This window comes from Nyctereutes procyonoides, unplaced genomic scaffold (assembly GCF_905146905.1).
Source record: "Nyctereutes procyonoides isolate TBG_1078 unplaced genomic scaffold, NYPRO_anot_genome, whole genome shotgun sequence".
In the NCBI taxonomy this organism is placed as follows: domain Eukaryota; kingdom Metazoa; phylum Chordata; class Mammalia; order Carnivora; family Canidae; genus Nyctereutes; species Nyctereutes procyonoides.
The window spans coordinates 2,404,821-2,420,922 of NW_026575051.1; the positions used below are offsets into that span (position 1 = coordinate 2,404,821).

The following is a 16,102-nucleotide window of genomic DNA, read 5'->3' on the forward strand; positions in this document are numbered from 1 at the left end:
GGAGGTGGTAAAGTCAGTTTCTCGGTGGGCGCGCTTGCACTTCCTCTAGCTATGCTCACTCCATCTTCTACTTCAGAAAGGCCAGGGCTTTCTGCAGCTGCAGCTGCTAGTGCTTGGAGGGTGCCATATCCCACTCTGGTTCATCCTAAGGGCAGACGTGGGGGCATGGGAAAGTGGTGGGGGCAACCGTAGGAAACAGAAAACTTAAGGGAGGAGATGGCCCACTTAGGACTGTGAACAGCATTGGGGCTGCTGAAGGAGGGCGACACCAGAAAAATGCATTGCAGAAGTGGATGAGCCATTTGGTATGCTGAACACATGAGAAACCACAGTACGAAACACCAGTATCCGCTTTATTATAAATATCAAGAATCCAGAGTGTGTTATGGGTCAGCATATGACTTTAGCCATATTGGAAAGTAGCCGATCTTCCCTTCTCTGTACCTATTAAAGTTCTTATTTTTGGGGTTCTATCAACACCAAAATCCTGGCTCTACACTCACTTACACTAAGGTGTTCTAGATCCTGTTTTCTTCCAAGAAATCTGCATCATCAAGAGTTGTTTGGAGAGGGCGCAACACTCATGGCAGAATTTTAGGTATCAGTTATGGAGCTGTGCTCTAGGATGTCACTCCTCCTAGAAGCAGCTGCCTCCTGTGCAGCTCTGGTAAGCCCGTTGTTCCCAAATTCTCCATTAGAGAGGTGAAAAGAAGGGAGGGAGATAGCCTATGCAGGTCTAAGCAGTCTTTCATTCCGGAACACCTGACCCGCCAGGAGCCTGCATCATGGTCCAGAAGCATCCCCTCCTCTCCATGAGCTGCTGGTAGGTTCCTGCTTCACAGATGGTGCCTCCTTCCAGAAAGAGGATTTGGTCAGCCTGCTCCAACAAGCTGAGACAATGGGTGATAAGAAGCACAGACCGAAAGCGCCTCTCAGGACTTTTGTACAGGAGCTGCTTCACCTGAGAAAAGACACAGACTCTGTCAAGATCCCAGGGAGACACCTGTGTTCCAGAGCCCAGACAGCTCTCACCAGCATCACTGCCACCTGTGCCAACAGCCCCAAAGAATCGAAGATTCTTATTCTGAGTGCTTCTCTGTCTGACTTTTGACTTATTAAAGACTATTTACATGAGGTGGCAACAGTAGAATAAAAGTTAAGAGTCCTAAGATGAAACCCATAAGAAAAGAGGGAAGGGTATCAAATAGTCTCTCCTCTCTACGTATAAACTGGGAATTTTATATTCTGTTGTATTTTTTTTATATTCTGTTTTAAAAGAAACATAACTCAGTGGCAAAAAGAATGAGCATTCAGGTCAGGCAGGCTTGACTCTGGGTCCATGCTCTGCTACTCAACAACTCAATGACATTGAGTAGGTCATTCAACCTCTTTGTCCCCTTTTTATCCTCTATATAACAATGCCCCAGCTCACAGGCATTCACGATGAATAAATGAATGAGACAGTAGAAAGAAAGGGCTTAGCAGCATGTCTGGCACACAATAAAAGAGTAAGAGCTCAACTGACATTAATGTTATTAGGATGGTCAGGATGCCTGGGTGGCTCAGTGGTTGAGTGTCTGCCTTCGGCTTGAGGCATGGTCCCAGGGTCCTGGGATCGAGTTCCACATCAGGCTTCCTGCAAGGGAGCCTGCCTCTCTTTCTCCCCGTGTCTCTGGCTCTCTCTGTGTCTCTTATGAATAAATAAATAAAATTAAAATATATATATATATAATTAAGATGGTCTTCTTATATTTGGCTTCAGAGATTTAGAATCTTTAGACAGTCTCTTTGAATTGGATCTTGGGGAGCAGCTATTGGGAACTGAGGATTGCAAGGATTGATTTAGATAATTATGTTAGTACAACCATAAGTGAATGAAGGAAGATCGGGGAGGTAGGGATATAGTAGTCACTAACAAAATGTCTCTCACCCGCAACTGGCTGTTTGCATCAAGGGCACTGGTAGCATCATCTAGGATGAGTACACGTGGTTTCCGGATCAATGCTCGAGCCAAGGCCACTGCCTGTCGCTGACCCCCTGAGAGCTGGCTCCCAGCCTCGCCCACCTCTGCAGAGACAAGAGCCAAGGTGAGGGCTGGATAACCCACACACCTCCACATATACACTCACACATATACACACCAAGGACTGATGGATACAGCTGGATAGGGAAGGTTCTGGGAAGGTGAACAAGTTCTGAGAATGAGGAAGCCCATAGGAACAAGATCCTACAGCTTCAAAGTGACGTCAGGGGGTTGGAAGAACTACAGAATAAAAGTTTCAGCGAAGATGTCTGGGAGGGGATATGAGCTGAAAGAGCACCTGTGTCATAGCCCTGCGGGAGTTCAGAGATGAAACTATGGGCTCCAGACACCATTGCAGCAGCTATGACTTCCTCCATAGTTGGCTTCTGGACCAGGCCATAGGCAATATTTTCTCTAAAACTCCTTCCAAATAGCTGTGGCTCTTGTCTCACTGCAGCCACCTAGGACAAAATACATGAAGAGTCATAGGGGCAGCCCAGGTAGCTCAGCAGTTTAGCGTTGCCTTCAGCCCAGGGCCTGATCCTGGAGATCCCGGATTGAGTCCCATGTCAGGCTCCCTGCATGGAGCCTGCTTCTCCCTCTGCTTGTGTCTCTGCCTCTCTCTCTCTCTCTCTCTCTCTCTCTCCCTCTCTCTGTCTGTCTCTTATGGATAAATAAATAAAATCTTAAAAAAAAAGAGTCATAGAACAAGGAACATAGGAGTATGGTTATCTAGAGATTGACAACTCAAAATCTTCATTGAAAGCATATCACAAAATTACTCTCTCTCTCCTGACACCCCATCTCCACCCACGGTCTGTCATTCCCCAGTCCTCCTTTCAGAGTGCTCGGTGAGAGTGTTCAGTGAGAGTTCTCATTCAATGTCCCCTGCCCTCCCCTCTGCCATCTTCTTGCTCACCTGTGTGTGCAGGTAGCGGTGCTCATATTGGGGAAGGGGCTCTCCATCCAGGAGCAGCTGCCCCTTAGTGGGCTGGTACAGATTCTGCAGCAGGGCAGCCACAGTGCTCTTCCCAGACCCATTGCGCCCCACCAGCCCTATCACCTCACCAGGATGAAGGGTGAATGTCAGCGCCTGGAGGCCAGAGAATCAAAAAATAAGAGACACAGTGAAGCCTTTAACCTTGAGGCTGTCATTGTCTTATTACATGGCATGATGTCTTACCCCTAGGAAGAAAGGGGGGGAAATTGGAAAAACATAGCAATTCCTACTCTCCCACAGGCATAGATTTCTGTTCCTCAGGGATGATGGCTCCCCAAGGAGTAGAGATGGATGGTGAGGCAAAGGCCAGAGCAAAGACCAAGCACCACTATGTCACACCCTTGACATCAGATGTCATGAGAAAACAGAAAGAAAAAAAATCCCATTCCAAATTACAAATGGAAAGAAAAGGAAGAGATAGAAGATGAGAGGCAGATTTTGCTTCAGCAGTTTCTTGGGATGTAAGACTCTTCTCCCGGAGAGCCTCTTCTCCCGTCCCCCCTTAGAAATCCAAGCCGTTCTAGAATTTGGGGCAGTTGTATGGAGTAGACAGGGCTCATCTTTGCCTTTGAGGGGTTAGGAAGTTAGGAAGGATCTATCTGGACCTTGTGTTAGGCAGGCTGAAGACAGGACCAAAGTTTAGGATGGTAGAGGTGAGAGTGAGGCTGGTGGAAAACAAGGATTGGTAAGTTGTACCTGCAGCACTGGGACATCCGGATGGCTTGGGTAGGCAAAGGAGACATCTTGAAACTGGACAAGGCCCTCCAAATTTAAAGAAGTCAAGACACCACTGGCAGGACAGCGAGGGATCCGGCCCAGGTATTCAAATATTTCCTTTGAGGAGCCCACAGCCTTCTGTACACTGGGGTAGGTGGAGAATAGTGCCTGGAGGAGCGGTACAACTACTGAGAAGAGGAAAACAAATCTGCTTGCCAGATTTATGTGATATGACAAGGATAAAGAATGGAAGGAAGGTGACACAGACGGTGATGAGACCCAGGAACGAAAAGCGCTGGGGAGTGACAATGGAAGGCTCTCACCTCCACAGCTGAGGCGAACTGGATCTGGTAGAGAATAAACGTGACAAGGTTCCCGCTGTTTATAGTCCCATTTGTCACCAGCTGCCCACCTATGTATAGAATTCCCACCTTCAGTAGCATCCCTGAGATCTGTGGAAAGACCATGGGGGGGGGGAGGGATTGTGGTTGAAAAATCTAGAAGGGGGTGCAAAGAAGCAGACTCATTAGCATTATGGAGATATCAAGTTCTTTTCCCCCAGGTAACAGCAGGAGGCACCACAGGGGTAAAGGAAGCGTGCACCAGTGGAGGCTCCATGGAGTCTTGCTCAACTATGACTGTCCTCCCCATCACTGCTGTCGTCTTGTGTGAGGAGCATGTGGCTCTTCACAAAAGGCTTTTATTAATGTAATGTCATCTAATATTCATAGCAAGAATCCTACAAACAAGGTTATACTATTCCCCCTTTTAAAAATGAGAAAACATGGGCACCTGGGGGGCGCAGTCGGTTGAACATCCGACTCTTGTTTTCGGCTCAGGTCATGATCTCAGGGTCCTGATACTGAGCTCAGCATTGGGCTCCCCACTGAGCAGGGAGTCTGTTTGCCCCCTCCCTCTCCCTCTGCCCCACCCCCTGCTTCTGGTCGCTCTCTCTCTCAAATAAATATATAAATCTTTTTTAAAAAATAAAATTAGGAAACAATCTCAAGAGAAAATAAGTTACTAGCCCATGGTCACAGAGCTAGTAAGTGGAAGCATTGAGCCAGGAATTCCTGAATGCTGCTCTCAGACTCTTTCAATGATGTAACAGATGTCCCTCACCCTTGGCTTCTGCTATTCCCATGGCTCTCATTAGCACATCCACATAGTCCCAGCATGATGCTGGCACAGGTACAGGAATTTATGATTCCCCGAGTTCTGCCTGAGAGGCAAAGGGAGGCCCTGTGACTGGAAGATAGGGCATCTCCCCAAAAGATGGTGCTGGGTGGATTTGGTGTACCATGGTGACATGAAGCCATCCAGCAGGTCTAAAAAAGAGGGAGGCAGTTAAGAACACTAGGTAGGGTAACTGAGCTCCAGCCTGCTAGGATGAGAACACCAAACCACTGCCAGGGTGTATGGAGCAGGATTAATGGAAAAGGGAATGGAGTCGAGGCATCTCAGGGACAAGGGAACAGGCATTCTTCTCCAGGTGCTCACATTGGTGATCCAGAGGTTGACTGCATAGGCCAGAGCCTCCTTCTGATGGAGGGTATTCATTTTCTGCAGTTTTTGGCTAAACTTCTGGGCCTCACACTCCTCATTGGCAAAGCTCCGGACTGTGGGCATTGCTGACAGCACCTCAATGGCCACCTGGCTAGACTCTGCCAGAGATGTCTGCACCTGTGTGGCCAGCACCTGCGGAGACATGGACAAGAACTGTCACCCAGGGTTGGCAAGCCATCAGGGACACTACTAGCACCTGAGTTGCTTAGTTGGAGATTAAAGGTGAGAAGAGGCAGGTAGATGAAGGAACGAGAAAGGGGCACAGTTATACCTCCTGGATACTGAAGAGTTACAGTGGAGAGGAAATTTTTACTGAGAAGGGTCACAGGGAATCATAATCTTGAGAGTGGTGATCATGTTCATAAAGATGGATTGTGGGCAGAAGTTAGAAGAGAAGACACAGAGAGTATGGAGCCCAACACTGAGCAATCTGGGGACATGGACTACAGGGACAGGGAGTCCCATGGAGATGGGGAATCACTTGAGGGTGCCAGGAAAGAAAGCTCAGAGGAGTTAAATCCACCCAATCTGGGAAATGAAGGACTGCAACTCCCTGGACATACCTGGTGCCATCTTCCTAGCTTCTCAGGCAGAAGGAAAAGCAGAGGCAGGGTGACCAGGGTGACCATGGTGAGGGACAGTGACTCCCAGAGCATGAGCCCCAAGAGACACAGCCCCCGTACCAGGTACCACAACAATAGGCTCAGCTTCTCACTCAGAGACTCACTCAGGGTGGATGTGTCCTCTGTCACCCGAGAAGTGATGGCTCCTACCAGGGGTTGGGGAGAAGAGAGAGGATGAATGAGAGGTTCAGAGTGGTGGGAGGGACTAGCAATGACCCAGGGAGGCGGGAGGGGGGGTGGAGGGGGAGTGGAGAGGGGGTAGAGGGGGTGGGAGGAACATGGTGTTCTGAGGAGGCTGAGGAGGACAAGGTAAGGGGAATAGGGGAGTTTAGGGATCTCCATGCAGGGAGAATGAGTATTGGAGAGGAAAAACCTGGCCAAAGACTTTCGTTTTGACTATAAAGAAATTGATTCCTATGTGAATTTCCATTTCTCTGACACATTTCTGTTCCTTAAAGATGTATACCCCATGCCGCACACGAGGGCGAGCTGGTCACATAACAAAGCTGGACAAAAAACAGAGAGTGCTGCTAGAAAGCAGTCCAGAAAACTCTACTGAGCTCTGGGCTGGGAATCAAAAGATGGGTTCTATCAAGCTCATCTCTATCCATATGTGACCATACCAATTTCAGCATTTAGGGTCTGGGCCTCAGGTTCCTTCTCTGCAAAATAGGCAATTGGACTCTGTGATCTCAAAATTTCCAGGTCTTAAATTCTATAGTTTCTATCTAACTATACGCACAGGGATATATTTATGGAAAAGTCTTAGATGGAAAAATTAGGTTTTTCTGAAGGTAAAGAACATAATACTCTTGAGGTACACCAAGAATAAGAAATGACAATGTGACAATGTGTGTGTGTGAGAGAGAGATCATGGTTATAAGTAAAAGATGATATATGGGGAATATAAAGAGTATACAGATGTGTAATGAGTCTCATGAAACACCTGTTTGGTTCTGTTGGAAAAACTCTGTTTCCTGGCGCAGGACAGCCTGAAATACCTCTCCCTGCACCTGGCTGTGCACACGACCCATGATGCTGTTATAGACTCCATCACCCAAGAACTCCAGCACTGCACTAGAGAGAGATGGGGAGAAGAAGGATCAGGGAGTATTCAGGGGACAGAGAGAAGGTCCCAGAGAAGTGCACTCTGGACAGCAGCACCAACTTCCAGCCCCCTCTTTTTCAGGGTCCCCCATCCTCAGCTTCCAGCTGCAGCCCCCAGACCTGGTGGTGGTGAGAATGGACATGAGCGTTATGTTTCGTGTGAAAGCAGAGGCCGTCTCATCTTGTAAAATCCAGTCAGTGAGGTGGCCAGTGAAGAATGGAATGGCCATTTCCCCTGGAGGGGAAGAGGAGGGAGGGGTCAGTCACAAATATCAGGTCTAAGCAGATCAGTTCCAACCAGACTGTCTCCTCCCCCATCCCACTCTTTCACCTGTCACCAGTTATCCTGGAGCCGGCAGAAAGAGCACACTGAGGACCCAGCCCTGCACCCTGGAACCCACAACCCTGAACCCCAGCCCCACCAGACCTTCAGGGGGTTATTTGGGAAGACCAGAGGTCATAGGGCATGCTGCCCAGAAAAAAGGACTTGCCCAGGGTGGCTAGTCCTAGAAGACGCTGGAGCGGTCTTCTCACGACCAGAGCCCGGTCGCCTTCCTTCCCCTGATCCACATTTCCCAGAACCCACACCAACCGATCTCACTGCCCCTTGGTAGGATTCCTGCCCAGACTCCTGGGGCCGCCCCTCTGCCCCTGCACCCGCTTACCAAGACTGGAGAGAACCAACAGGGCCAGCAGGAGCGGGAGGCGGCGCATCTCTGAACCCAGGCAGCCTAGAAGCCGGCGGACCGCGTCCCCTGAACCCCCCTGCCTTCCCGGCGCCCAGAGTCCGCTGAGTTTATGCCACAGGGCGGCTGCGGACAGTGCTGCCAAGTAACCGAGGGCGAACGCATCCAGGCGACTTCCCCAGTGCAGGAGCCTGGGGCTGTCGGAAGCCCGGGGAACTCTCCACGAGCGCAGCTCTCGGAACGAGGCAAGGCCGGGCAGGGCCAAGCCCAGCGCCGCCGCCGCGGGCTGCAAAGCCGCCAGCCATCCCCCGAGTCCTGCGCTTTCGCTTCCGGGGCCGACCGCCGCCCCGAGCACGCCGCGGGCGCCCAGCCACAGCACAGCCCCGCGGCTCAGGCCCAGCACCCAGAGCCGGAGCAGGGGCGGCGCCGTGGGGACCAGCACGGAGCAGACGGCGGGCAGCGCCTCCCGGAGCAGCACCCAGTCGGCGAGGAGCAGCAGCGCTACCCCCAGCCACGCCAGGGGAGCTCGGGGCGAGCAGGGGCGCCCGCCGGGACTGGGGGGCCCTGAGCCGGCCATGGGAGTCTCCGTCGTCCCCGCCGGGCCGAGGCTGTGCGGGGAGAGGGCGCTGAGGCCCACGGCCGGGCGCGGGGGGCAGGGCGGGCGGCGGCGGGGTCTCGGAAAGCCCCGGGACCCGCGGGCTCGGGCCGCGCTCCCCGAAGCCGGAGGTTTCGCGGAAAGGGAAACCGAAAGCGGCCGCCGGCTCGGGAGGTCCGCCCCGCTGCAGGGGGAGGCCCGCGCAGACTACTTTGGGAGAAGGCGTGGAAAACGGATCTGGGGTTCTGGGGAGCAGCCTGCGGCCCCACCTTCTCCATCCTGCACACCCGTCCTTCCTCTCTTTGCTTCCCCCGGCGAATTCCACTTGTCGGACTTCTCCCCCCCCACCCCCCCACCCCCCGGCCTCCGGACCGCGTTACCCCAGCCCCTTCCGTCACCCGTCTCCGGGCAGATCTGCCCCGGGGAGGTTAGCGCCGGGGGCGAAGCCTCACTCGGCGGACGCAGGCGCCCCTAGCGGGCGGGGCGAAGGCGCGGGGCTGGAGGGGGCGCGCTGCCCGCGGTCCCGGGACGAAGAGCAGCGCCGCAGGCGGCAGGCAGCGCGGCGCCGAGATGCTGCGGGCGGGAGAAGTCCACACTGGGGTGAGGAGTCTGGCCGGGGGGTCGGCAGAGAGGTGGAGGAAGGGGAGCGACGGGGGCGACCCCAGGGGCTCCGCGCAGTGAACGCGGGGACTAACAGTGAGGCGGGAGTTTGCACCAGCCAGTGCTGGCAGAGATGCCCCGCGTTGAACCCAGGGGGCGTCTCTGCTCTGAAGGGGCTCGGGTGGGAGTCCGCGGAGGCACTGCGCGCGCGAAGCTGGGGGCGGGGGTCCAGGCGCTTTGGCTCTTAGCTGCAAGCATCAAGGGGAAGCTGCTCTAAAGCGCTTTCGCTTTCACCTCCGGACTGTAGAGAGGGGCTGAATAAATCAGGGAGGGGGTTGGAGAAGGTGCAAACTGATGCAGACGTGGTTCCCTGGGTGAAGTAGGGCAGCACTCGGGCGAGGGCAATGTGGGCACTGATTGAGAGGGGACAGCGCATCACACACACCTTTGATCCACTGGCCGCTGGGTTGCTCAGAGCCACAGCCCTGACAGCGGGGGTTCCTTGTGAGCCGGTGGTGCCCTTGCCCGTCCTCGCCCAAGAAGGCTCCCGCTTGGCGGCCCAGGGGCTGCCATGCTCTCTTCCCTGTGTCCTGCCGGCCTGCCCAAGGCTGCCTGGCTTCTGCTCCCAAACTCCTGCCACAACTGTCCGCTTGGGGGTGGCTTTACTTTAGAGAATGACCTCTGGAGTGGGGCTGCCCTTTTTCAATGACCCTCAATTCATGGTGAATCAGTCTGTGGGAAAGCACTTGCAGGGCAATGGCCCTGGAGCCCGGACCCACAGAGTGATGAGGATTCACTGAAACCATTTGTCAGGTGAGCAGTGGGAAATAGGAAGCAGAAGTCAAAACAAGAGATGGGAGTTAGACCTGGGCGTTAGTCCCAATCTGCTATTAATTCTAGGTGGCCTTGACTAGTCAGTCACCCTCCTCCATGATTCAGTTTCTTCATTTGAACCAAGGATCTTTAAGGCTCTTTGCAACTCAAAGAGGAGTAGAAAACCTAGCCTTATGCCTTTCACCTTCCTTAATTATTTTCCTTAATTTCTTTTCTTGACCTGAAAAGTCAACTCAAACTCCCCAGGCAAATCCTCTCTTCGTACAGAGCTCTTCCCCTGGCTACTGAGATGCACATTGACCTCTTGATCACAAATCCTTAAATGAGGGGTGCATGGGTGGCTCAGTCAGTTAAGCAACTAACTCTTGATCTCAGCTCAGGTATCCATTTCAGGGTTCTCCTGTGTTCAAGCTCTGTGCTGGGCTCCGCGCTGGGCATGGAGCCTACTTGAAAAGAAAAGAAAAAAGAAAAAAGAAAAGGAAAGGAAAAAGAAAAGAGAAAAGAAAAAGAAATCCTTAAATGAAACCATTTTTTATTTTATTTTAAACCAACTCATGTGTTCCTAGGCTGCCTCCTTCCTTCCTTAATGCCTGACCCTGCTAACCACCATACCACTTGTTGATTCTGTTACTTAATAAACTGGTTAAGGAGTGTGGGGGTGGAGAATTAGGGCCAAAAAAAAAAAAGACATGAGCTTGTTTCCCAAGGTCAGAGTAACCTTCCCTGTGTTGGGTCTGACCACATCTGCAGCAACAAGCACATGTGGTGGTCATTCACTTGTGGGGCTGCCTCACCCACCAGTGATTGGAAGCACCCCATCCCTCCTCCCCACGCCTCGAGCCAAATGTCTACCTCTGCAAACCTCATCCTCACCTCTCTCCTTATGGTGGGAAGGATTCTACTTAGGAAGGTTGGGGCCTAGAGATAGGATTCTTTCTATGTTGTTGCCACCACCAGGCTCTGACATTCCCCTGCAGTTGGGAGAGGAGATGGAGATAGTGGAGAGATAGAGGGGATATCCTATACTGGGAGTCAGCTCTGGCCTAAATTGCTAAATGATCTTGAATCGGTGACCTCCTTTCTCTAGGAATGTTTCCTCATCTGTAACATGAGGGAATCAAAGCTCTTCCTGCTATGACATTCCATCCTCTGTGTCTCCACAGACAACCATCATGGCAGTAGAGTTTGATGGAGGTGTTGTGGTGGGTTCTGATTCCCGGGTGTCTGCAGGGTAAGTACCAGTCAAGGTGAATGCTTCTGGAAGGAAGCCAATGGCCCCAAGTACAGATTTTTTCTTACCCATTCATGAAGATATTAGTAAAGTGGAGCTTCGCAGAAACTGAATTAACCTTTTAGAAAGGCCCCTATAATGAGATACTGGGCAAGTGCTTGGGTCCCTAAATTCATGGAGAATCTGGGGCCTAAAAGCTTATGTGGCCTGTCCCTGCAGGGATGGGTATAAAACGATAAGGTATGAGAAGAAGGTAGGATGCAAAGATTTCAGGGGCCTGCCTTCCTTTTATGTTTAGAGATAGAAAAGACGGCTCTGCCAGGAAGATATTCTGGTTTTTCATCCAGCACATGTTGATCTAGTTCTGTCTCCTCCATTCTGGCCAGTTTCCCCCTATGCAAAATGAGTATATGGGATTAGGTCAATATCACTTACTTTACATACCATGGAACTTTCTTCAAGATGGATAGAGCAAAGAAGAATTGCTTAAGAATATTATTCTTAATTTACTATTTTTTTCTTTTATTATTAAATCTAAGCCTGAAAATAAGTCTAACTTTGATCATTACTTGCTGTTTCATTTATTTGAGATGATTTTTTTCTTCCTGTTTTAATCCAAGTATTAAATATCATGGACTCAGGGATCCCTGGGTGGCTCAGCGGTTTAGCGCCTGCCTTTGGCCCAGGGCACAATCCTGGAGTCCTGGGATCGAGTTCCGCGTCGGGCTCCCGGCATGGAGCCTGCTTCTCCCTCCTCCTGTGTCTCTGCCTCTCTCTCTCTCTATGTCTATCATAAATAAATGAGTAAATCTTAAAAAAAAAATCATGGACTCCAGTGTTCTTCTCTTGTCAAATAAATTTGGGAAACACTGATTAACCTAAAAAAATCTGGCATTGCTAATGTTGCTGCCTGCTGACTCCTTCCCCACAGAGAAGCAGTGGTAAACCGAGCATTTAACAAGCTGTCCCCACTACACCAACACATCTACTGTGCTCTCTCTGGCTCCGCTGCTGATGCCCAGGCCATGGCTGACATGGCTGCCTACCAACTGGAGCTCCATGGGTATGAAGCTTTGGGGATCTTCAAGTCCACACTCACTACAGTTCTCCCAACCAGCAAACCCTGAGACAGTGTCATTCCTGTTCCAGGAACACTGCTATGAAAAATGAAAATTTCTCATTTAGGCTCCTGTTTTTATTAGCTTTGAACTGGCACTTGAAACCTGGTTTCCACATCTGTAAAGTGGAGATAATTAATAGTACCTACCTTACCTCACCGGACAGTTTTGTTGAGAATCAAATGATCTATATGAAAATGGCTTGAAAATTGTCAATCTATCTTACTAGAAATAGCGAGAAAGAAAATGATGGTGTGCCCACCATATGCCAGGCAGTTACTGTGTGAGAGACCAAGGTCATTAGTGCAGAAGTAAAGCTTATTTGGTTTTACTCACACGGGCAAGGCCCTTGAAGCTCAGAGTCATATAACTGGGAGAGGGTGGGTGGGACAGTAAAGGAGGAGAACGTTGAAATCTCCTTACCAGTTAGGACGAGTGCGAGACTCGACCTCCTGTGCATGTGGGAAAGGAGCTGGAGTTTGAACTATTGCAGCTCTAGGTTTCAGGTTTCACATGTCACCTGGCAGGGACGATGGTAATGGGCACAGGAGGGGGGATCTTCAGGAAACTCTATTGACCCCTATTACTAATATTTCTTTTAGGTTGGAACTGGAAGAACCCCCCCTTGTTCTGGCTGCGGCCAACGTGGTGAGGAACATCAGTTATAAGTACCGGGAGGACCTGTCTGCACATCTCATGATAGCTGGCTGGGACCGACGAGACGGGGGCCAGGTGAGGGTCTTCCCACGTACACCCTCCCTTGGTGTTCCTCAGTACCCTACAGAGGGCGATCGAGGTTATATGTCATTCCAGCAATGGGCTCCAAAGACCCCACCTCTAAAAGTGTAGTATAATCGCAACCCATGGGGGTAGGAGTCCGTGGGGCTTCATTGCAGAACACGGAGACGCGCTGACTGTCTCAGTGGCAAAGAGAGGATTGACGCTTCCATGGTCTAACCTGAGGATGCCTTCCCCAGGTGTATGGAACCATGGGAGGAATGCTGACTCGACAACCCTTCGCCATTGGTGGCTCTGGCAGTACCTATATCTACGGTTATGTGGATGCAGCCTATAAACCAGGCATGTCCCCTGAGGAGTGCAGGAGCTTCACCACAAATGGTAACTCACCAAGGGGAAGGGTACCTGGGGGGGATTTTTAAACATGAGAAGGAAGAAGAGTATGAGGAATATATGGGTGACCATTCAATTTAATGTCCAAACTGGAACACTTTGAGTGTGAAAGGAGCAGGACAATGCTAAACTAGTTGGGACTTCAGAACCAAAGGCATCAACCAGGACTGTTCTGAGTACCCCAAATTCAAATATACGGTTACTATAAGAATCAGTGGTGTGCTGGAGCTGCCTTGGGCCAGCTCATGAGAGCCAATTGTTAAATATCCAATGGTTCCTGAACTGCTCATTTAGCTGTTTATAACTTGAAATCAATCATGGTAGGAGTTTTGAGTTTGGATACCAGGAGATGTTACACATAAAGGGTTTTGTGTTGTTGTTGTTTTTTTTAAGTTGATTTACTAGCACATTACTTGATGTGTGTTCCAAAGAGATGGGTTTTGAGGTCTGAGAGTGGTAGTAAGCATATGAGCGGGAGAGGAATGTAAAGATTTCTGAAGCTAAGTTATTCTCTCTCCCCTGAAACCCTCTACAGCTATCGCTCTGGCCATGAACCGGGATGGCTCCAGTGGGGGTGTCATCCACCTGGTCACTATTACAGCTACTGGTGTGGACTATCAAGTAATCTTGGGTAACGAACTGCCAAAATTCTATGATGAGTGAATCTTCCTCCCTTCATTATTTTGTAATAAACTCTTTCAGACCAGAACCTGGTATGGTCAATGGAAAATGGGTGCTCAGGGGGATGAAGTTTAGGTGGGGGCTTCTTCCTCCCAGATGTTAGATATCCTTTCATAATGCCTTCATTCACATTAGAGATCAATACAAGATAAATGCTTAAAACTTAGGGATTTGTACATTTCAAAGGATGATAATAGCCAAAACACTGACTAAGGCATTAGCTTAATGCTTATAAGCTTTATCTCTTATAAACAAACAAAAGACCTTTATAGCTTATACTATTACATCTATTTACAGACAGATGAAGGCTTAGAAAAAGTAAGTCCCTTAACCAAAGTCACAGTGAATTCAAAGCTGAAAACTGGGATTTAGTTGGTTTTTTTGTTTGTTTGTTTGTTTTTTATTATATGCCCTTCCTCTCCCATTACATAAAACTTTCATTCCCTCAAGCTTCATGTATCATGTCCTCCCTTGAAATCTGCGATAATTAGCCCAGCACAGTAGTTGACACTTAGGAAGTTATGAGCAGATGCCTGAGTAACTGTTTTAAACAGGCCAAATTCTGGCCCCCAATCTTTGCCAGGCACTTCTCAATTGAGAGACAAATTATTTCCTTTCTGTGAGCTCTCATTTCCTCTTCTGTCAAATGAAGGTATTGAGCAACTTCTCAGGTGGTTTACAGCTAGAACATTCAATGCCATTTTGCTAAAAGGTAAACAGTTAAGAGGTATATTTAACAGCAATCATAGTGAGATCCCCAGGGAGCCTCTGTCTACTTTTCTTTCTGGATCTCAGGCTTAACACATAAATTCAAAATACCGCAAACAAACCTATGTCCTTGGGAGCGTGTGTTTGGTTTGGAGGGGGAAAATCGAAAACTGTAGAGACTTGAGTTCTTTCTAGCCAAATAAATTGGTTAGTTCTTTCTAATCAAATAAATTTAAATGACATTTTTTTTTTATTTTGAGGTTTAAAATAATAGTTTAAGAGCCGATTTCAGGGATCCCTGGGTGGCTCAGCGGTTTGGCGCCTGCCTTTGGCCCATTCTGGAGTCCTGGGATCAAGTCCCGCGTTGGGCTCCCAGGATGGAGCCTGCTTCTCCCTACTCCTGTGTCTCTGCCCCTCTCTCTCTCTCTATGTCTATCATAAATAAATAAATAAATAATAAATAAATAAATAAATAAATAGATAAATAAATAAATAAATCTTTAAAAAAAAAAAAAAGAGCCAATCCCTCCTATGGATCACAACTAGAGGAACTTTGGAAAGCAGACAAAAAGCAGGCGCTGAAAGATTCCGGAAAGTAGACAAAAGCAGGTGGGGTATAAGGAGAGCCAAACTTGGACAAGCAACACTCCCCATGGGTGGTTTTCCATTTTTTCCCCCTCTTTCATCTCCTGGCTTTGCCCTGAGAAGTCAGGCCTTGGGTGCAAAGCTGCGGTGCCCTAACTTGCCAAGAGAAACACCAAAGTTGGTTCTGGCCAGAGGAATGGAGGAAGCAGACAAAGGGGGCCCAGGAGGTGGGAAAGTGTAGGAGGTTTCCCACATGAGGGAACTGATGACGGGGATTCCTTAACTCTAGGTTGGAACTCTCACAAGTACCGGTGACCCCTGAGCTACACAAACGTGAGGTACACCCAAAACACCGCAGCGTGGACTTTGAGAGCTGAACTAAGGTTTAAGCCTTTTAAAATTAGGAATCTAGGGATCCCTGGGTGGCGCAGCGGTTTGGCGCCTGCCTTTGGCCCAGGGCGCGATCCTGGAGACCCCGGATCGAGTCCCACGTCGGGCTCCCGGTGCGTGGAGCCTGCTTCTCCCTCTGCCTGTGTCTCTGCCTCTCTCTCTCTGTGTGACTATCATAAATAAATAAAAATTTAAAAAAAAAATAAAATTAGGAATCTATCTTTTTATTTATTGACCAGAGTCTTATCCTTCTGTCCCTCATTCCAAAAAGTGCTTGTAGCAGCTCCCAGAGACAGGCACGATTTAAAAAGAAAGAGAAGAAGAAACTGGGCAAAGTGAAAATAAAGCTAAGAAATAATAAAGCCAAGGTGCCAAACTAAAATACAAATTAAAAAGATTTTATTTATTTATTTGAGAGAGAGAACACGCACAGAGTGAGGGAGAAGCAAGCTCCCCGCTGAGTAGGGAGCCCAATGCAAGGCTCCATCCCAGGACCCTGGGATCATG

General features: G+C 49.5%; 2 protein-coding genes across 2 annotated transcripts; one reads left to right on the forward strand and one right to left on the reverse strand.

Annotated features, from left to right (window-relative positions):
• Positions 1–332: 332 nt before the first annotated feature.
• Positions 333–8,463, reverse strand: TAP1 (transporter 1, ATP binding cassette subfamily B member). Its single transcript, XM_055330664.1, has 11 exons — positions 7,702–8,463; positions 7,157–7,271; positions 6,876–7,006; positions 5,870–6,075; positions 5,241–5,438; positions 4,064–4,192; positions 3,720–3,908; positions 2,943–3,116; positions 2,322–2,484; positions 1,931–2,067; positions 333–961 (listed from the first exon to the last, which is right to left on the reverse strand). Exons 1-11 carry the CDS (start codon positions 8,297–8,299, stop codon positions 749–751), a joined length of 2,253 nt encoding a protein of 750 aa, XP_055186639.1. The 5' UTR covers positions 8,300–8,463; the 3' UTR covers positions 333–748.
• Positions 8,464–8,726: 263 nt separating this feature from the next.
• Positions 8,727–13,940, forward strand: PSMB9 (proteasome 20S subunit beta 9). Its single transcript, XM_055330665.1, has 6 exons — positions 8,727–8,917; positions 10,915–10,982; positions 11,914–12,045; positions 12,703–12,832; positions 13,078–13,219; positions 13,767–13,940. Exons 1-6 carry the CDS (start codon positions 8,888–8,890, stop codon positions 13,892–13,894), a joined length of 630 nt encoding a protein of 209 aa, XP_055186640.1. The 5' UTR covers positions 8,727–8,887; the 3' UTR covers positions 13,895–13,940.
• Positions 13,941–16,102: the final 2,162 nt, after the last annotated feature.